The sequence below is a fragment of the Anopheles moucheti genome, chromosome 3 (genome assembly GCF_943734755.1).
Source record: "Anopheles moucheti chromosome 3, idAnoMoucSN_F20_07, whole genome shotgun sequence".
NCBI lineage: Eukaryota > Metazoa > Arthropoda > Insecta > Diptera > Culicidae > Anopheles > Anopheles moucheti.
This window is the reverse complement of record NC_069141.1, coordinates 75,017,415-75,039,583: the sequence shown is the minus strand read 5'-3', so window position 1 is coordinate 75,039,583 and position 22,169 is coordinate 75,017,415. Positions and strand designations below refer to the sequence as shown.

The 22,169-nt window shown below is 44.4% G+C and overlaps 1 protein-coding gene across 1 annotated transcript in view; it reads left to right on the top strand.

Annotated features, from left to right (window-relative positions):
- The window catches only part of LOC128304942 (AF4/FMR2 family member lilli-like), a 62,550-nt gene extending 40,692 nt beyond the window's left edge, over positions 1–21,858 (top strand). The window contains exons 3-9 of the mRNA XM_053042193.1: positions 15,710–16,471; positions 16,760–16,901; positions 17,310–17,963; positions 18,036–18,220; positions 18,300–18,757; positions 18,863–19,178; positions 20,620–21,858. Of these exons, the coding sequence (XP_052898153.1) occupies positions 15,710–16,471; positions 16,760–16,901; positions 17,310–17,963; positions 18,036–18,220; positions 18,300–18,757; positions 18,863–19,178; positions 20,620–21,081 (2,979 nt within the window). The 3' untranslated portion in view covers positions 21,082–21,858. The remainder of the gene's footprint in view (positions 1–15,709; positions 16,472–16,759; positions 16,902–17,309; positions 17,964–18,035; positions 18,221–18,299; positions 18,758–18,862; positions 19,179–20,619) is intronic.
- The last annotated feature ends 311 nt before the right edge of the window (positions 21,859–22,169 follow it).

The window sequence follows — 22,169 nt, the reverse complement described above, 5'->3', positions numbered from 1 at the left end:
CTATGTTATTTTTTAAAAAGTATTTTGCATTTTTTGTTTTAGCTTTGTTTTTTTAATTTCCCCACCGGGCGCGTGATGGGGGTGTGGGACTGGGACGCTTATTACTCCATTCAATCGCAACAATTTGGTGTGCTTGTGATTTTTTTTGCTTGTGTCCTGCATTAGTACGGGGCGGTCTTTTCCATTTTTTTTCTTCTGTGTGGAGCTGTTCGGTCCGCTGTCCGGGCCTCTGCATTACGAAATCGTATCGGGCACAGAATAATACAGAAAAAAAAAGAATTATAAAAAAAAACAACATAACAAAAAATCAATAGGGATGTATAATTGAATTAAGTTAGAGTTATTTTTTGTTCGTTGTTGCTCCCTTTTTTCCCGCTGTGTGTCTCGTTGTTGTGCCCTAACAAAACCTCACCCCGCGCGAATGGCGCGATGCGCGCGGTCTGGTGTTGGTGCGCGCCACTGCCACTGTGTGCGGAGAGGGCTGCTCCATTATTCATCCTTATCCGCGTATCGATTCGATGTGGACGCCGCGCTAGGCAGCAGCCAAATGTGTAAATGTGTGGATGAATAATCAATAAGCACAAATTGTGCAAATGGAGCAGAATCGAGTGGGTGCGAGAGTGCGTGCACGGGCGGCGGGTGAGGGCCGCGGGGAACGGTGCGGAAGAAAGTTAGAGAAATTGCAATTAAAACTAGGAGAAAGGGGGGGTTGAAAAATCTGCTTTTTGTTTTGTTCGGGAGATTTTATATCAAATGGTGCTGGCAAAAACAATTGCATTGTACATTACATCATTTACTTTAGAATGGTTTAATTTAACGTTTTTTTTTATAGAAATATTTACAACAAAATTTAAAAAATTGAATTTTAAATTAAGTTAATTGTGATTAAATTCCATCTAACACTCAAAATGATAAAATTTCCATATTAAGGAAAATTTCGCCTTTGTAATCTCGGTGTCGTTCGTTTTGTAACCAAATATTCATTTTTCTGTTCGTTTCACTGCCACGTTTATTTTAAATAATCGTACAAAAGTTCACTTACATCCCTCTAGATAACTTCTTTAGATATCTTATCTAGTTTAGTATTATTTTTGCACTACCATAACGTCGTTAGTTTAACAACTCCTGCAACTTATTTCACTAACATAAGCATTTAATTATTTGAAAAAGAATTGGATTTGCAATAGGACATAACATCGGTGTCCTTGCACAGCAGCACACTGATCAATTCCCAGACACCTTTGTCCGAATGGTCTTTCCATCCTTCATCCTGCGATACATATGTTGTTACCTACCCGTTTACAGCCGATCGATGGTACCCTCAAAGCTCAAAATATCCCACCATAACTGTTTACGGGACGGACGAACATTTTAACAGCTGGTAGTTAAAATGTTTTACCCTCGGATGGTGCTTTTACCTGTGGCTATATTATTTACAATATTGTGAGCAATCTAACAACTCCGGGCCCCTGCTCAGAACTGATGGGTAGACTAAATTTCTGTCCAGTTTCAGGGCAAAGAAAAGTTGACACTTCCCTCGTTGCTCTTAATATGATTGTGTTCTTTATGGTAGGTAAAAGTTCACCAATAGTTCAAGTTTAACTGTTACTATAATTCATTCGTTCTCAATTTTTAAAAATACAAACAAAACCGTGCATCTTTATGAAATAAATTTATCAATTGAGATTAGCGTATCTTGAATTCAGGTGCAACAACATTTATGATTAATAATTTCAAACCTTGATTCAGTTATTTCTTCCCAATGCATTTAACTTTCTGTTTATTAGTATCATAGAATTATTTATGTTTTTAGTAGAATTTTGTACAACAGACAGAGCTGTCGAAGTTTAAATACAATTTTTAATAGAAATTATGTAGTTTGTGGACTACCTGTAATGGTTTTACAATATAAACGCCACCCAATTTATCATCCATCGCACATCGGACCACACTAATTGTCTACAAACATTAATTACAATCACTACAACTCTCTTCACCCCACAAGCAGCACGCCTTCAGTTAAAACGAAGCCTGCGGAGCCAACAAAAGCCTCCAAAGATTCGTTTTGTTCTCCTTCTTGTGGCGTTCAGATTTGGAAGAGGAAACGCTAAGATAAACATCTGAACCACCACCCCGAGCGCGCCGACTAGATGGTTCTCCTTCGGCAAGTTTTGTTCTATCTTGGCCATAGACATTTTTGGCGAATGTGAAAATTTAGCTAGTTTTCTAATGGGGGATGGAGCAACGACACAAAGGGTAGGATGGGAGAGCGGTTGGACACGTTCCTTTTGGTTCACCTTTTTTGGGGTGGGGATGTATTAGGAACGGGCGGACACACACCACACAAGAAGCTACAAAAGGCCAATGCCACCGAGCGCGTGTGTGTCGGTTGTGTATGCCGTGCCCCGGGCTAGAGGCTCCAAGATCTACGGCCGGGTGTATCATTAACCTCGGTCAAGGTTAACATTTATCTGTTTTTTTTTTTCGCGTTTAATTTGCCCCACACCAATCATGCGTTGTGTTGCTATTTTATATGACGTTTCGGTTAAATTTGAAACAAATCGGTACCAGCATTGAGAATGGATTTTGAAGAAGTAGTTTGCGATAAATTATTCTTTATTATTAAAGTTCGTTAATATTTGCTATAATAATGTATTAATGTATTGATGTATTAATTATGTATTCATTATATTATGATGGCACTACGCAGTACTGTCAATTGCTATAAAATTAGTCAAATTAAATTGTTTAGTATTTTTATAGCAGATTTAACTGTCAAGCAATATTGACAGACGAGCAGAAAGATGAAATTTAAACAATCATTCGTGTAAGTGGATTTAAACCAACGAAAGATATAAAATTTGCCATGCTCCGGTTAATAAAATGGCCATCGACAATAAAAAAACAGCCAACACTCCACTCGAAGTGTTCCTAACGTTTGAAACGTTTGTCAAGCCAAAAGGTGAATGTCCAACATATGCAAATAATTAAACTCGTTTTGTCGTCTCACGCGGGCCCCGTTTCGCTCCCGTAGGCCATTTCGGTGCTTGAAGGAAGCCCAAACCATTAGACATCCGGTACCGGTACACCAGGCACCACCAGGCCAAATCATACGCGTAAGAACACAAGGCTGCATGCAGTAGCAGCACCAGCACAGCACCCAGGGGCTCTAGTACTAGCGAAAGAGTGTGGCGCGATTTGTCGCCGCCGCGTAAATATTACGCGCGCGCTTGTTCTCTCTCTCTCTTCCTCTCTCGCACACACTCGTTTCTAAGCTTCCGCGGTCGTTATGCGTTATGTTATGGCCTACCCTGCGCCTGCCACCCTAATGGTCCATTTGCCCTAACCCACCCTATCGATGCCGTGTGTGTGTTGCCCTTCAAGAAGATGGAATAAAGGAACAGAAAACCCCGACGTAACACCGAACGAGAACCACAAGCGCACAAGAAAATCCAAAATCAAGGTCATTGTGCACGTTTCGCCGGTCGAAAAGTATACCCCGCTGTGATGCGTGTGTGTGTGTGTGTGCGTTGTATGCGAATCCGGTGTGTGCGTGTGTGTGCGCGCAGCTCGATATCGCGGAAGGTGCACAGCCCAAGGCACAATAATATATCCATAGTGCCACACATCGTGGTGTCGTACGACACAGGGTGGGGGTGCGTATTGTGCCTGTATGGGAGTGAAAGCGTATGGAGTTTTTATGTTGCTTCTTTTTTTGGGGGCGTGATGTTGTGGGGGGGGTTGTTTTTTTCTTTTCGTCGGCGTTTTTACTTCCTCCCATGCATAGAGAAATTTCGTAGCAAATTTTGACAATCTTGGCCTGCTATGCATTTTGTGGTCTCTATTCGCAACCAGTGTGTGCATGTGTGTGTGTGTGGGTGATTGGATGCTGGTTGTGCAAATTAATGATTTGTTTCTTCTCGATCTTCAATCCGAGTAGGCAGAGCTAATATTAAATCATGCACGCACAATGGGAACAGTGCGTGTAAGGAAACGAAGGGACAAAAAGGAGGCAAATCGAAGGCAAACACATGTGCGCAACATGTGCACGAAAGCGCATCCGCACCGTTTTTGTTTTTTGTTTTTTGCAGTTGCAGTGAGTCGGGTTCGGTTTATGAGCCGGCCGGCCGGCGGCTGTATGGGCAGTTATTTATTGAAGAAACGATGGAGTTTTTCGTGTATGAATTATCGTTTTGCTGTGGGAAATATGTAGACATTGCTAGGAAATTGCTAATGGTGTGCTACTGATTGCGAATAATCTAAACAAATGCGAATATGTATCTGAGCTGAGAGTGATAGAGAGATTTTATAACATGTTTTATATTAAAATATATTATTTTTATAAATATATTTTTTTATGTTTTAGTTTTACCCCATTTTTGTGAGATTTTTACATGTTTAATTAGCTAAAATTAAGCTTGACTTGAACAAAAACTGAATTTAATAAGAAAAATTACGAACGTCATTTTTGAAAAAAAGTATGATCGTCTCGTACCCCCTTAATGGTTACCGATTACAACGCGTCGCTCTGCATCAACCCTGGCTGGCGGCGATGCGATGGTGTTTGTGTTTGTATTTTGCAGATTTTTACATACCCGCCGACACACACAGAAAAAAAAACTACCCCCGAACGCACGTTTGGGTGAAAAGTATTCTTTTTTTTTGCGGTTTTCGTTGATCGCATTTCACGACGATACGCTGTGGGGCTACGGTACCACTTTTGCTGTATGCGTATCGCGATGCGTTACGACGTCATATGTCGTACCCCCTGATGCCCGATGTAGTGCGTTACTCGTACGCTCATGGGTGTTTGTGTAATGGGAGGGGGGGATGTTTTTTTTTTTTTTTGCTAAAGATACCACCCCCATCTCCTCGTCGTTGGTGGTTTTTGGAATTTTTGCAACCAAAAAAAAAAAAGATTGCTCCCAACCAGTAGCGCGTGTGTGTGCGAATGGTTTTGCCCGTAAGACGACGCCGCGAAACCGGCGATGTTTTAGTGTGCGTGTTTTGCCGTTTGCATGTGGTGTGATGATGTGATGATGATGGATCGCACTTGCAGCATAATAATTATATGTTGCAGTTAGGGTTTTCTGCTTTTTTTTGGCCAAGTTAAAGGATACGAAGTCACACGAACGGGTAAGAAAACATGCATCTTTGAGAGAAAAAATCGCATTTAACCGTGCGTGTGTGTGTGTGTGTATGTTTGGTTGTGTGTATGCGTAAGTAGCTCGTGGGAAGTAAGGAGGATGTGTGATGGATTGTTGTGTCTGTCCCTATCCGCATCATCCATTCACACACCCTTCCTCCCAATCGTCTTGATCCAGCTTTCGCACCGGTTGGGAAAGAAGTCGATGATGATGTTTGGAATGGATGTGTGTTAGTGGGGCGCAACACCACCACCATTCCAAAACCCACCCTTCTCGGTCGCGGCAGGTATTAACGGTGTGTGGTAGCGGATGTGTCAAGTGCACGGTGCGACGTAAACATACACACACACACACAACCCCCTCTAGCCCGGCGTGTATAAGCGCGTATGTACGCGACGAATGCGTGTACGCGCGGGCGCGTATGTGTGTGTAGGGGTTACATTTTTAACTTCTATCCTGCTGTCTCGCTCGCGCGTCGTGTCTAGCGCTCTCGCTCGCACTACAGCCGACCGCCGAGCTGTATCGCGCGCATCCGGTAGATAGTGAAGGGGGAGAGTGAGAGAGCTATCTGGGGGATTTTTTTTCGCTCGCCCCCATCTTGTTTCCGCCATGTTTTATGAACGCTAGAGCATGATAGCATGAGAAGCTGTGAATATAAAAATTGTATGTAGCAGGAAAAAATGCTCGCCTTTGTGTGCGCGCGCGTGTGTGTGTGTGTGTTTATGTGGCGAATTTTTTTTTTCGTTCGCTGCTATGCTATTCCTATGGGGATTTTTTTTTATTCCACCATCGAATACCAACACACACATTTTTTTTTCCTTTCTCCTCACGCTCCCAGCCTCCTTGCGTTCGGCAAAAGCACCGCTAAAGGCTTAGCGCGCTGAGCGTGTGTTTGTGTACCCGCTCAGTCTGGTTGGTATGCGTGGTGGTATGTTGGGCTGCAGTAGCAGCAGCGGTGTGTAGGAAGGGCAGAATATAGCCGGTGCTGGCCGGTCGTTTCGATGTGGCCGTTACACGTTACGCGGGGATGAAGTATGCGAGCGCACACGCACCCATCCAACCATACCCATACACAATGCAGGATTGATACCGTCCGTGTGTGTGTGGGCTGCAGGATAGAGATCGAGCGCACGGTTTGGAGCATCGTAAACTTTTTTTCGGCGAATTCAGTTTAGTTTTTCGACTGTGGCCCTTCGGTTCGGTGCGTGGTTGGATTCTGTTGTTTTGTGCGGTGTGCTCCCGGGGATCGTTTTGTACCGTGTCGCACGCGCGCCGTGTGTGTGTGTGAGTAGTGTAAGTGTGTGTGTGTGTATATGTCACTGCAGGTGGCGTGCAGTGTTTGTGCACCTCGGCTTCCTTGCGGAGATCTGGAGCAAGAGAAGAAAAGAAGAAGAAATAATTAAAATCGACAGGAATACGGAATTAGTCGAAAGACGGAGGCGCGCGCGCTTCGTCCGGCAAACGGCACTTGTTCAACCCCGTGTTCAGGTTATACGCGATAGAGAGCGAGTGTCCTGTGAGGTCCACCGTTGTGTGTGCTGCATTTTTTAATTGGATCAACGCCTTGCCTGGATAGTTGTGCTGTGCACGGTTGAAGGAGGAGCATAGTCCGCGTTCAAAGCAGCAGCACGAAACGATCCTTCAGTCTGACAGTGTGTACCCGTGAACGACGTGGAAAAGGTACGTGTGTGTCACAGGGATCGTGTCCTAACGCTCTGTGTCGCATCTCTTCCATAGTAACGGCGAGCTGCTAGCGATTCGCACCGGCGGAGCTAACGATTCGCGATAATAATGCACCGTTTAGGGTGTATGATCGAATGATCCTCCAGAACAAAATGATCTAGATCGAAGGGTGTGTGGTTCAGAGAAAGAGATAGAAAGAGAGAGAGCGAGCGAGGGAGTGGAATAGGTCGAGATTGTGTTACAAGAAAGGATAGTGTTAACGCATTTCTGTGATAGTTTCGTATCGAAATCACTGCTGCCAATTTCCAAGACAGTTGCTTTGAAGGTCACTGGAGCATGGAACTGCTCTTCATGCCACGTCCGGTAAAATAAACAGCAAGAACCGGCCGTACGCAGCAGTGCTCATAATAAATCACCAAGGAAGAATGATAAGGTTTCGGGTGCAAAGAAATAATTTCTTCATGAACAACAAGATAAAATGGAATTAAATTGTAATGAAAATATTTGTCTGTTTGTTGCATTCACAATATCCACATATGCTTGTGAGTGGTATCCACCCTTTTCTGAAGGAATACACAAAAAAATCCGATGGGATAAAGAGAGTTAAAAAATATTGTGTCCAAATTGTATTGCGTTGAACTGTAATTATAGAAATACTTTGGAGCAGGTGCAGTGAGCGGGCGTTACCTAGCGTTACAAGCCCGCATGGAACGGTGTTTAGTGTGATTGGAAGATTAATGTCTCTCTATTCTTTAATTTAAGGATGTACAGCTTAAAAGGCATGTGCGTAATCAATTTTGGCAAGATGGGCGTTTGTGTGTGTGTGTGTGTGTGATGGTAGTGCTAAATGCGTAGAATTACTACTCTTCTCGGTGAAATTTGAAGGTTCTTCAAAGCAACAGACTTTTTCAGTTTACTCCGCATGTTCGTCATATTTTCTCAAAAATGCTGGGTTTTTTTGGTGCTCTAGTTTTGTCAATAGCCTAACAATCAATACCGTCCCACGCCGTTAATGTGCGACACACTCGCACTAACACACCTTATCTTCGTGATGTGTGAAGTAATTTTTTTTCAACCCCTTCCTCTCGCCTTTCCTAAAAAAAAAGAATTAAAAAGTCTGTAATGTAAACGGTTCGCGCACACTGTGATTCTTGATGTTTTTTTTTTGTTGTTGATTTGGTGGCTTTTGACCCGCACGCTTCGACGATGTCCGGACAGTGGTATGAGTGCACGATTTGGCAAGAATTTTTGGGATCGAGTGTGCTGAAGTGGTCGATAAAGGGAAGGCAAGGCGATGGTGGGGATGGTGATGGCCGTGGTCAGCTTTTGGTCCGTTCTTGAACATTGTGCGTTGGTGTTGGTTGGTATTCTTGCCTACCATTTAATATGCCAGCCGTTTACAGTGCGTGCTGTTGGTTTGGGTTAGTTTAAGAGGGAACCAAAAAGAGGAAGAAAACTGTCTGTGATTTGGTGTTGCAAAGGAATGTGGCATATTCGTATTGAAATATCCAGCAGCACATTGACTGCTTCGATTTTCGCTTTAAAATTAATCATTTTTCCATTTTAAGTATTAATTAAAATACTAAATGAATGAATTGTGTTTTATCAATTTTAAAATTGTGTTCCATTTGAATACATTCGAGCACAACCTCCACAATTTGCACAACCCAAACAGTGTGATAAAGAGCCATAACGCGACTCTGTTAGGGATGATGTTACACTTTAACGACTTCTAGGAACATTTTGACTTCTACACTTCATTACAACGTTTTAACAGTGAATTACTGCCGCTTTATGCTATTGTTAGTTCTTACGGAAAGTCAATCACGCTAAACCAAGAGTTTTAGGAGTTGTTTTTTTTTGCTACTTCATAAACAATTTGAATAATAGATTTCATGCTATAGAAACTAAAATTATCAGAAAATAATCCCAATAAATCCAATTCGATTGTTTTGAGTTTCGAATCGCCAGATGATATGATTACGAGCGACCCGGCCACACGACCGGATCGGTCCAAAATCCCATCCTGACATAAAAATTAAATAGCAAAACAACAAGCAACAAGAACAAAATAACCTCTTGAGGTTGTTGTGCCGATAAAGACGGTTGTAATTTCAATTACGCGATGTCAAAAATATTTTCCTTTGGAAATACTGGACATTCTGTCCTAAATTCATTTGATTTGGCGTTTTTGTGTAGGGTGGCTGAACACCCTGTGTTGTGTAACACGGTTTTGATTTTATTTCATTATGTGCGTTATAGCCCATTTGAGTCCTGCCTGATATTTAAGTCTCCGAAGTCGAAAACACGCCAACAAATCCTTTCTCACGATCATGTAATCTAGATCCACCGCAAGATCTCCTACTCTACATGTTTCAAGATCCAACAATTTCGTTTTCGATTTTCAAGAAAAAACGAATCACGCATTACTCGTTCTTGTTCCACTTTAGCACACGCATACACACATGTCGATGCGCCTCTCCTACCTCAGGAAAGTGCTAGGGCACAACCGTTTTGGAACGAATTAAAAATTGCCTGTCGATGATCAACACACAATCGTGTCTGTGGCATGATGCTGGTAGTCTTATCCCAACAGCAACAAAAACTGGTTCTCTTCCAGGAATACGCCATCCATGTTGTTATGTGCAAGACGGTTATGTCCACTGTCGTCGTACGTCGTACTTGTCCGTCGTCGACCACAGGTGGTGATGCGGGGACCTTTCCGTAAGCGTAATCGGTTTCAGTTGTCCAGAGCTGAGTGCTTAACATGAAAGCAAACATTCAAAGCATATTTCCTTTACATTTTGCATAATCTCGCTTGAAAGGTGAGCTTTTTCTATTTTAAAAATCCTGCTAAGCTACTTTTACCGACAGTCGATCGTTGAACAACATTTAAACTTCCATAAAGTAGAGAACAAAAAGGTAAATAACATCGTTAAAAACTATCTGTCGCCCTTTACTCCGTCACCTGTTATTTGTGCTTCTACAACAGTCACGTTACACACTCCCGTTACGCACCCGTTACCTGCTCCGTGTGTAGTATATCCTTTGACAGAGCAAAAGAGAGAGAGAGAGACGGAGAGCACGAAACGTCAAACCAGCGCTCGTAATTGTGCGCGAGCGAGACAACGTGACAGGATAGAGCAGTTTTGCCTGCATATTTTCAGACTCCTGTGGGTCGGTGTGTGTGTGTGTGTGTGTGTGTGTGTGCTTTTTTTTTTTCTTTATTTCACTTCCTGCGACGGACGGGCACATTTTCTGGAGCAAGTTTTATTTCTTTCGAACCATTTTTTTTCTCTCGCTTTGCTCTTGGGTTGAATTTTTTTCCCGTGCCTTCCTCCTTGTGGAACCACCCTGTACCGGATGACGACGGTGACTACTGCGCTCTGGCCTTCTTGGATGGGAATCATCACATAGCGTTTTTATGTTGTATAAAAGGAGGCGATGGTGTGACCAAAAAAAAGTCGAGTCTCTTTAGAAGAATTGAATCGGTGGGGTGGGAGGCGGGCCGGTTGGGGTGGCGAGAGTTATGTAAAAAGTTGAAATAAAAATTAAGGGGTGGCACTAATCAATACACAACCTGATATCTCTCGCTTTTCTTGGGCAGTGAAGGGAGTTTAGTATGGGAAGGATGTGGTACGGGGGTAGCAGGACGATGCATATCGGGAAAGGGAAGGGGTGGTGTTATTTTTTTCCCTTCCCCGGAGCGACTTCGTTGGCGGGTGAGAGGATAAAAGGGAAGCGGTTAAGGATATCGGGCAAATACTGGCTGGCAGGTAGAAACGAGAGAAAGAGACCGGTGTGCTAACTGAGATCGGTGCACAACCTCGCCTCAGAGGACGAGGCGAGATATGGTTGAGATATGCAGTGTGTGTAGAATAAGAAGAAGGGCAGACACACGATCGACGGCAAGGCAAGCTATGCTGAAGGATAGCGCGGCACGTTTTGGGCACTTGGACAGCTTTTTCGAGTGGCCGTTTCTTTTCTTTCTTTTTTATTTCGCGCTCCATCACTTTCTACCACCAAAACGGTATAGAGACTCCTGGCGTCCGTCTTGCCACTATGAGCGTGTATATGCTCGTTGGGGTGTGTGGGGCAGGATGAGACGAAAAAAAAAACGAATGAAATCGGGATAAAAATCACGAGTAGCCACCAGGGGGGAGGGTTTGGTGAATGATAGAGCAACGAGAAAAAAAAAACCAGTGCCAGAGCGAGAAGGAAACATCACGAGATGCAGAAGGACGTTTTCTTTCGAGACGGGAATAATAACACACAACGCGAGCTTTGCTTGTGTATTGTGTTCCTGATGGTGATGATGATGACGATGACGACAAAAAAAAAACACGAACCTCTACATAAGCGAGAAAGAGCGAGAGTTGAGAAGAAAAAAAAAACGGAACGCGATTTAATTGTTCAATCGCGTGCGCGCGCGGCAAAGGGAGATAGGAATAGTAAGAAGAATTGGAAAAAAATCCAACGATATTCGTGTGTCACAACATTTTTTCCTTCCCTTCCACGGTCAACATCGGAATCCTCACGCCTGACTGAAAGGGACTTGATGGGGTGGGGGGAGGAGGGGGAGGGGATTGAGCATAAAAGGGAAACCCTTGGCGCAGAGTCGCACCAGTAAAAAGATAGAATCGCAAGGAAGAGCGTGAAGGGAGGGAGTGCGGAAGGGTGGCTGGCGGAAGGGGTTTGGGGTTGTTGGAACCACAGAAGACGAACGACGAATGACGACGCCGCGAGCCCGCAGACCATGACGTTGGTGAAGCATTCAACATCTTCTCGTCGTACCCGCGACACCAGAACGGGACATTCGAACAAATATACACACGCACACTAGCCTGCGCGAACAGGGGTAGCAGTTATGTGCAGGAATGAGAGACATCGCTGCAAAGGAACTCTGCTCATTCGAGCAAGGGGGTTGGAAAGAAAAAAAAAAGCAACCATTGGCAAAACACACATATGCACACAGCCACACACACACACACACACACACACACGTACTCATGGGAAGAAAAATACACGCCTCATGAAATAGTGTATTGGTGTGGCTGGGAGGAGGGGTACGTGCAGAACGGAAACGGCAGGGGTGGTGGGGTGGTGTAGGAAGTAGCAATGCTTTTTTTTTCTTACGTGATGATCCACGAGATGAGGAGGTTCTTGATTTTTTCCCCTCTCGTGTGGCTGTGTTGTGTTTTTTTTCTTTGCAAATACCACTACAAACACACCACGACACGCCACACACATAGCCTCGCCTGGTGTGTGCTGTGCGTCCACAGCAAGGGGAGACATGCCGTAGATATGCGTGTGTGTGTGTGCGGAAAAGAATAAGCGAAAAGAACATAAAAATATCGCTCTACCAAACCACCCCCTTCCTTGCCACACTTCTTCTTCCACGTATTCTTGATCGGGCGCACACTATCGCCTTATGTTGTGTGGTTGGCGTCGCCGTCGTCGTTAGCAGCAGCACAGCCTGCTGCTGCATCCTCCGAGCATGAAAAGTGCTCCATACACGCACACACATACGAGCGTTGTGAATAACTTTTTTTTACCTCCTGCTCCTTTTTTTACTTTTTATCTTCTTCGATAGTTTCTTTGGCTTGTTTCCTAGTTTCAATTGTGTCCAGCGAATGGTGTCTCGGTATGCGTGTGTCTTTGGTTGCAACTGATATTCCTTTTGGCTTTCTTCTTTCGTTTTGTTGGTGGTCGGTTGGTTTTTTTTTCATCCCTTCTTTTTCTTATTCTTTCCCTAACTGTCCCTTCCACTTGTCGTCTTGGGTGTGGGGTGCGTTGGTGCTGATGCCTTCTTTCACCATTTCTAGCGTGTACCACCGGCGCTTCCATTTTTTCTATGTTGCTGTTACCATGCTTTGGATGGTTTACTTTCCGTGCCTTTGCCGCGTGTCCTTTTTGTAAAATACCATCACACGAATGCATTCCCACATGTTTGTGTTTGTGGTAAAGCAAAGCAAAATTTTCGTATATTATTCTCGTGGTTACCAGTGTTTAATGCTGGATCAGAATAAACATCGGCGTTCTCATTACAATCTCTAAGGTCTTGATGTCCTACCTTAACTTGCCCCAACTGGGAAACCATATTCCCAATTTTCATTAATTGGACTTCAAAAAAACATCCGCTTTTCTCAAACTTGGTATAGAATCCTTAGCATCCTCAGAAAACAGAAGACCTAACTCCTAAGATTCATTCATGGTAAAATTGTTAAAAGGTGAAATTGATGTACCAAAATTATTTAAATTTACGTAGGTTATCCACGCGGTTAATATATTAAGTGGTTGATGTTGAATGTCGGGAGTCTTGCTACTCAACAAATGATCCAATATTATGTATCTCCGGATTTATTCAGATATAAGTTCGCTTATATCTTTTTGGCTTTAAAGATAACATTGATCTTGTAAGAACTGACCTCTGTACTTCGTGAATAAGTTAGTGTTAGTATAATAAATTGTGTAACAACAAGTTTTATGTTATAAAACATTATTTAACAGCTGAAGCATTTGTTTCGTGCTGCTTGAAATGTTTGATCCGTTGTAACAATCCCATTTCTTTATGAGTTTCCAGTAAATTATCATGTAATAGTTTTATAACTGATTGTAAATAACATATCATGTCGAGTACAACACATCTCGATGATACGCCCAGACATTCGGAGGTTGTGGACCTTAATGTTTAGCAAAATTAGTGTTGTGCTTAATGAATCTTTGAAGAAGATAGTGATCTTATTATGCTACTTTCGTGACGAGGTCATTCGAATCAGGAATCGACTCTCAAACGACTCGTGAATCCTCTATGTAATCCCTTAGGACCTTAGTAGAGATTCATTCATCGAGATCGGATTCATCGGATTCATTCATCGAGTGATTCATTCAAAAGATTCATTCAGATTCAGTGAATTTGAATCAGATTCTCTCAACACTAATCAAATAGCATACGATAAATAAGACCTTATTACTGACAATACGACAATCAAAGTGATATACAATCACTAGGTAGCTCTTAACTCTATGAGAAGTGCATATTGCCTCATTTGTTGGAAAATTACACTATCAATATTAAATTGTTCCCAATCAGACAGACGTATAGTAATTGTTTTTTTTTCGCAATCCTGTAACAGGTCGCAACCTCACAAATGCTTTGTTCAGCTTTTCGGCTACCAGCGATGATTACTTGTGGTGTTTGTGTGAAAAATAAACCCAAAAGCATGACTGCTTACAGGCCGTGTTTGTTTTTCGCTTATCAGCTAACACAAGAGAAAGCAAATGCCGGGACGGAAACGGTGCATGCAAATGATAGCAGCACACGAACGGACGATCGTTGATTGTTGTGTTAAATTTAAAAAAAAAAGTCAATCACATGGACATGCCAAAATTAGAACGCAGCGCACTCACCCAAGAATCGAGCGGAAGATACGGCCAAACTGACCTTCAAAACGGCCCCAACGGTGGTGCATTCTAGACCATCACCGTTCGGGATGCTGCTGTTGCCGCCGTATCGCTAGACAAACGACCGGCTCCGCTGGAGGTTGCCAGCGCGTTGGCAAACATTGCATATGACGAGACGAGACGATGGAATGGAACTAAAGGCCACAAACGATGCTGAGGAATCAAAACAGAACGGAGCAATAAAGAGTAAACAAGGCGCAACATGCAATAAATATTAAGGAAAAAAAGCAACACTGACCGCGCTGAACAGGGAACAGGAGGAAACAGAGGAGGAAAAAGGCACACACACACACACAGAGTGGGAAGGTCACATTGGGAGAGAAGGTGTCTCGTTGGTCCGTTGGTGTTTAGAAAGAGAAATGGGGAAGATTGCGATGATGTTGTGTCTGAGCACTGGGCGCTTTTATGCGTGACAGAGGGGGGGCAGGTTGGGAGCAGCGGACGCGAGATGCGCGTTAAAATGAAGATGAAAATGAATGAATGAATGAATGGCGTAAAAATATGGGGCATAAAATGTGTGTTGTAAAAACATGCCGCTCGTTCTTACCTTCTCCCCTCCTGCGCCCGGGGATTCGTCTGTCTTCTGACCGTGTGCCGGAATATGTGAAGTGAAGCCCAAAGTAAGGTCGGGCGGATGGGAGTGCGCGAGCGAAGGGCAAAATAAAATAGGGAAAAAAGCACGTGTGTGTGGAATCGGTTTCCTTTTGGGGTGGTTTATTTATATACGTGTATGCGCACTCGTTTATTTTTATGTTCTTTACGGTTCTGCTTGTTTTGTGCGCTCTGTGCCCCTGCCCCCCATGTCGCGCCCATGAAGTTCTTGTCGTATTTGTTGCTTCTGCTTCCTATGTGTCCTGTGTAGGTGTACGAAACGTGCGTTTGCCCTTTTCCGGTTTTTTTTCCGGGTGCCGTTGTTGTTGGGAATCGTCGATAATATTTGCCAGCTGGTAGGGGTGGGCGGAGGGCCTTTAAAGATATGCAAGGTCATTTCTTTTGGTATGTCGCTAAGAAGCCGGAATAATCTTGCCGCAATTTTAATGCTTTTGAAGTGCATAAACTGTGGACAACGTGTCTGATGGATTTAGCTGGGCGCCTTTTAACCGGGGTGTCCGTTTATCCGTGCTGCTAGCAAATGACAGCTCCGCAAATGCTACTTGACAGATTAATCTGGAAGCTCCAAAGAATTGTTTTATTTAGTCCAATTTTTGAATTAATGATTCTGGATCGCTATTTCAAAGATTCATGAATTATTGATCGGTAGAAAATTCGCATCGTTCTTCATTTGTCAGCGTGTTGTATTATTTGTGGTTCAAAGGAATATATTATATTTAAATAAATTAAATTTATTTAACACACTATGCAACTAATACTAACAGCCATATTTCCCATTCTCTTTCTTTCTCTGTCTTTTGTAGAGTTTACTACGGACGGCAGAACAGCTAAAAATTAAGGGTCTGTGTGAGGTGGGCGAACCACAGTACGAGCAGGATTACTCGCCAGCGTTAAAACGTTACAAACCGTACCGGTCACGATCGCCACCGGACAACCGGCATCAGCACCATCACCATCAGCAACCACCGCCCCCACCACCACCACCGTCCGGCTCATCGGGCACGAGTAGCGGTGGCCGATCGGGCGGTTCGGGAGCAGTAGGAGGAGGAGGAGGTGGAGGAGGATCGCACGGGAGTGGTAGCGGTGGCAGTAACAATAACAGTTCGTCTTCCTCCCAATCGACGGGATACAGTGAGAACGGCAAGGGCTGTAGTACGGGCAAGGGCGGTACCGGCGGAGGTGGCGGCGGAATCATAGGAGGAATCGGGTCCGGGGCAGGACGTAGCCTTTTTCATCCTTCCCAGCATCATCACCCGCTGCACCACCATCACCACCATCACCATCCGCACCTGCATCATCTGCATCACGGTGGTGACACGCGAACCGCTGGCGGCCATCTTGTCGACGAGGACGATGATGGATCACCGTCCTCGGTGTTAGTGGTCGAAACGCACGATCTAAGCACGTCCGGTTCGAAGGACAAACATTATCAGCAGCACCATCATTCGTCGCAGCACCAGCAACAGCAGCAGCAGCACCATCATCCTCACCATCCCCATCATCCGCCTTCGCAGCAGCATCCCCTCGGAAGCAAAATGGCCAGCCTAGGGATGGGCGTTGGAATAGTGAGTAAAATATCATCAACAAGAAAAAGAAAACAATCCCCTTTAAATAAGAAGATTGCCGATGTTGGTTGGATATTGCATATTGTGCAAAAAGATGCTGGCTCAAGCTTTTCTCGAACGTTGTTCTTTATGAGGTCCATTTCACTGCGCAAGAGTTGCGTGGAATGTACTGCATTTGTCACCCTGGTCAACGATCGATTCCCATCAGACATCTTTGGCAATCTTCTAAAAAAAAAGCACGGAAGTTTAACTAATCATTATGCGTTTCGTTTGTATCTCCTTTTCCAGAATGGTTCCGTTATGGGCGTACCTATGGGTTATTTGGACTTTGCGCCAGAGCCTCCAGCACCGACAGCGACACCAGTGACAGAACATGTGGACATTAATTGTGCGCCTAGTAGCCACGATACACGTGATCTGTCCAGTAAGTGTTAGTAACTCTTTTCTTTATTATTTCTACCCGTACGATTCCCGTTCCTCCGTTTTAGTTTTTAGTACGCCGGTTTGTCGATGTCTTTTAAGTTAATTTCGATTCGATTCGAGTTTTTACATTTTATTTATCCTAGAATATTATTTTTTTCCTTAATTTACTTTGATTGTCATTACAATTTTTGTTTTATATATTTAATATTGTATAGTTAATTTTTCGAGAGAAGGTTAACAACTCATTATTAGCCGTTTTTTACAATCAATCTCAAACTTTACAACAATCTCTGTCCATTGACCAAACATTGACAACCGGTGTAGATCCCGTAGTGTTTTCCTCCTCCCCTTAGAAAAGTAGAAAGGAATACTTGCGAATAAACTAATCGGAAGTTTATTCCTTGCTTCCGAACAGATTCTGTGCCAAACGATGGTGATTTACGAGTGAAATTCGAAACGTTACGTTCGCTAGATCCTCCCAATGCGGTTCAACTGGACAATCACGCTGTCAGCCATCAGCAGCAGCTCCACCATCAGCAACAACAGCAGCAGCTTTTGCAGCAACAGCATTTACTACAACAGCAGCAGCAGCAGCAGCAACAGCAGCAACAGCAGCAACAACAGCAACAAAGACAGACACCTCAGCCAGCGGGAGCTCAACAGCAGCAGAACGATCAGCGGCACTCGCCACCACACATGCAGCAACAGCAGCAGCACGTGATGCTGATCGATCAGCAACAGCAACACCATCCAACCACACACAGTCCGGCATCGAGCGTCTCGTCCTCGTCATCCAGCCAGCATCCGGAGAATTTGGTAACCGGTAGCGGTGGTGCCGCCGGCTCCGTAACACCGGGTCCGGCCACCAACAACAGCAACGGAAATGGAAGTGGTCCACCGGCGAGTGGGGACGAGATGAAGCCGAGACTGAATCTGAAGCAGGAAAATCTTAGCGATGGCGGTGCCGACCAACATCAAACGATGGAGGTCGAACAGGATCAATCGTCGATGCACGGCATGGTGGTGACGCCGGAAATTTCGGGCATCATGAACCAGAGCCAAATGAGCGGTAAGTAAGGCCGGACATGGGTGGTGCACCCGAACACAGCATTAATTGTACGTTTCGCTATCGTCCACGCAGATATGTATCAGTCGGATGCAAGCGAAGATTCGAAGGTTGGCATACTGGATGGGTCGTCGATACAGTACACAAACCTGACGAGTCCGAACGAAGCAAAAACGCCTACCGGGCCGAAAACATGGACTGCGGAAGATATGGAATCGGCGCTAGAAGCGCTACGTTCACACAACATGAGCTTGACGAAGGTATGTCCACGTTAGGGTTGCTTCAAATCGGATCAACAGGCGCACGTTGCTCTATTAAACGCGCTTTCTTCTTCCTTAGGCATCCGCTACGTACGGTATTCCATCGACGACGCTGTGGCAACGTGCGCACCGGCTCGGCATTGATACGCCGAAAAAGGAGGGCCCGTCTAAAACGTGGAACGAAGATTCGCTCAACAGCGCCCTGGAAGCGCTGCGGACGGGCACGATCTCCGCCAACAAAGCGTCGAAAGCGTTCGGCATACCGTCGTCCACGCTGTACAAGATCGCGCGCCGTGAAGGCATCCGGCTGGCGGCACCGTTCAATGCGGCGCCCACCACCTGGTCCGCGGAGGATCTGGACCGTGCCTTGGAAGCGATCCGCGCGGGGCAAACGTCGGTACAGAAGGCCAGTACGGAGTTCGGTATCCCGACCGGTACGCTGTACGGGCGCTGTAAACGCGAGGGCATCGAACTGTCACGTTCCAATCCGACGCCCTGGTCGGAAGACGCGATGATGGAGGCCTTGGAGTCCGTAAAGTAAGTGCCGTAGTGCCAAAAGTGAAATTAGCTTCCTTTAACAAGCTTTTGAACGATCTTTTTAATGTGTTTGTTTTACCTTCCAATTCACTCTACGCCCCACAGACAAGGACACATGTCGATCAATCAAGCCGCCATCCACTATAATCTACCGTACAGCTCGCTGTACGGTCGGTTCAAGCGGGGCAAGTACGATACGCCCAGCTCGGGAGGCGGCGGCGGCGGCGGCGGTGGCAGTTCGTCTAATGCTGCTGCTGCTGCTGCTGCTACCGGTGGTGGTGGTGGTGGCGCGGGCAGTGGCGGCAGTAACGGTGGCGCCAACGCCACCAGTGCCGGTACAGGTGGCAGTAATGTTGGCGGTAGTCCCCAGATGGAGTTTAAGATAGAACCACAGCATAACGATCATAGTCCAGAGAACACGGTAAATTACAGTTATTATTAAAACAAACAAAAAAAAACAAAACCCAAAAAAATATCAACAACAAATCGAGCGGATCTGTCTATATATATATAATTATGTCCAAGCGTATACCTTCGGTAGATTTGGGGCTTTTTTCAAATAGTGTAAAGATAACGGTGATATGGAGGGTGAAATTGATAGGTATTTTAGAATTGGTAGAGTAGCGCTTGAAGTAAGGGAATTCATTTGGTGCGCAAGTCTAACTTAATTTAGTCTAACATCGACGAATGGCAAATCTCACAATACCACAATGTGTAGGTGTTGTTGCTCATCCCTTTTCGGTTCATTTTCTTCACTGTACACACTAACACTTTGGTAATGGTACTTAGATAACAACAGGGCAGCATGCAGCATTATGCAGTTGTTGGGTTTGTTGCTTTACTAATCTATTCACACTAACCAAAGGGGAGGGAATTGCCACCGATGTGGCGTGGCGAAGGGTGTTGTTTTTTTATTTATTTTTTACAATGTTTAAGTTGCTTCCAGACGATCTTGTGTGATACATATTCTTTAATTAGTTTGTGTATTATCTGATCCTGCCCGAGAGCTTTCCTTTTCAATGGAATGTTATCTAATTGTATAGTCTATGTTTTTATTGTTGCTGCATTTATTTATCGTGTTTTTTTTTCTTTAAATTGTTCGTTTTTTGCTTTTTGTGCTAAATAATTAATGCACTAAACAAGTTTGTTAAGTGAATAGACATTTCATGGATTAAGTTGCATGGAGTATAGGGTTCTGTTTTTTTTATTGCCTGCTAAAGAAAATTTAATGGCCTGATGAAGTTTATCAGCGCTATATGGCTACTATGACGGTGTTTTTTTTTTATTTTGTTACTTTTTGTGTGGCAAGGAAATACTGTACAAGAATCAATTTTACGATATAAACATTCGAAGTCATCCTAGTGAAGAAGAGAGCCTTAACGAAAGGACATTTCACGACAACACCACCGTATATGTTGTCGTCAAGGACGGATAAAATAGTACAGAAGGTGATTAAGTACCCAGTCATTGGTTAGTAACTACGGAACGGTATGTTAGTCTAACCGCTGAATTTAGTTAGTACCGTAACACAGCGTTACAGTAAAACAGAAATAAAACCAACCTGGTAGTGTGAAATCCATCGGATCGAGGGTTATTTGTAGTAGAGTACACCATAAATAGCAATCATACCGTGCAATGCTCTGTTTCATATGTAAATGTAATATTCATCGTAATGTCTTTATCCTGCCTACTATGTATATCTAGACCTGTGCATACCAAAACTACATTCATCCATTAGGGTAGTGATTAGCGCACACCAAATAAAATTCAACATCCACCAAAAAAAAAAACAAAAAACAAATGAACCATGATCGGAAAGTGAATGATGAATTATGAATCCATAAACCCCCCCGATATTCCAGCAACATTACAATCCTGCACTATCGGCTTCCTCGACGCCTACAAGTAACACACCGACCCAGCAGCAGCAGCAGCAGCAGCAGCAACAACAGCAACAGCAGCAACAACAGCAGCAACAACAGCAGCAGCAGCAGCAGCTTACCCACCATTTAGTGCAACAGTCTCCATCGGTACTACCGGTCAGCATTCACATTGTCGATGCGGCCCATCATCATCTGACGCATCCACACCAGCAGCTACACCACCAGCAGCAGCAACTTACGCAGCCGCAGCACGTGGTGGTGGCGCAACATCAGCAGCAGCAGCAGCACCATCATCTGCACCATCAGCCACAGCTAATACAGCATCACATCATTCCGCAGCAACATCACATCATCTATCAGCAGCCGCTGCAACCGATCCAGCAGCAGCCCCAGTATCATCCGATGTATCACATCATCAAGCAGGAAAATGATAGAAGTTGAAAGCACCGGCGCACTCGCCAACATCATCGGTATGGCGGCACGCATCACCAACAGCAGCAGCAGCAGCAGCAGCAACCGCAGCAACAGCAGCAGCAGCAAACGCACGATGATCACGAACATCGCCAGCATCATCATCACAATCTGCACCATCAGCAGCTGTATCATCAACAGCAGCAACAGCACCACCATCAGCCAATGCACTACGACGATGGCGCATGATTGTACGACGACTGAACAGGGAGAGAACAATCGTAGGAAGTTAATAACCGTTTAGCATGGTCCCAGCATGGAGAAAAGCTGCACACTGAAGGAGAGTAGTCTGAGTATGGTAAATCAAAATTGAAACAAGATCGCGACGCAATCCCGTCGCGCACTATAAAACACACTAAGGAATGCGTACCGGTGAGGAGGTGCATTTTTTTGAGTTGTGTAGCGATAGTGAATCCAATACTAAAAATGCTCTTATACCTCTTCTTAAGTAAAGCTTAAGTTCCCTGTTTTGCGAGACTGGATGTACAGAACAGTAATCAATACATGTGTGTGTCTGTGGACAAGCTCCAGAGGGACAAGAAGACGATCGAATACTGCGTGGGGCTGATATTAAAGTAGGTAACGAAGGAAGCGAAAACAATAAACGTGTTAGACAATGCGCACGTGTGAGTTGCGGCGGGGTCGGGCAAAGCAATGTGTCAAGGATGCGTCACTGTCGGTCCAGTGTGCAGCAGGAATGTGTTGGACGTTTTGAACCATTATTCGCCTTAAAACAGTGCAGGTTATCACCACCTTATCCAGGTTATCTGAGCAGATGATCTCCTTTTCCCCATTGGTCATGGATGGTAGATCGGTGAAGCAAAAAATGGCCCCGTATGATCAGATGAATCGTACGGATAATAGGGATAAGCAGCAACAGCAGAGAGATTGGAAGATGTAGGATGGGAACACGTTACACCACCAGGCTGGATTGATCATTATTGGAAGTTTTGTTGTTTTTAATTGCCACACAAAGAAATGGAGGTTTTTTTGTTACTTACACACGACTGCGCATTCCATATCGACTAAAGGACGATAAAATAACAGAACACACACAC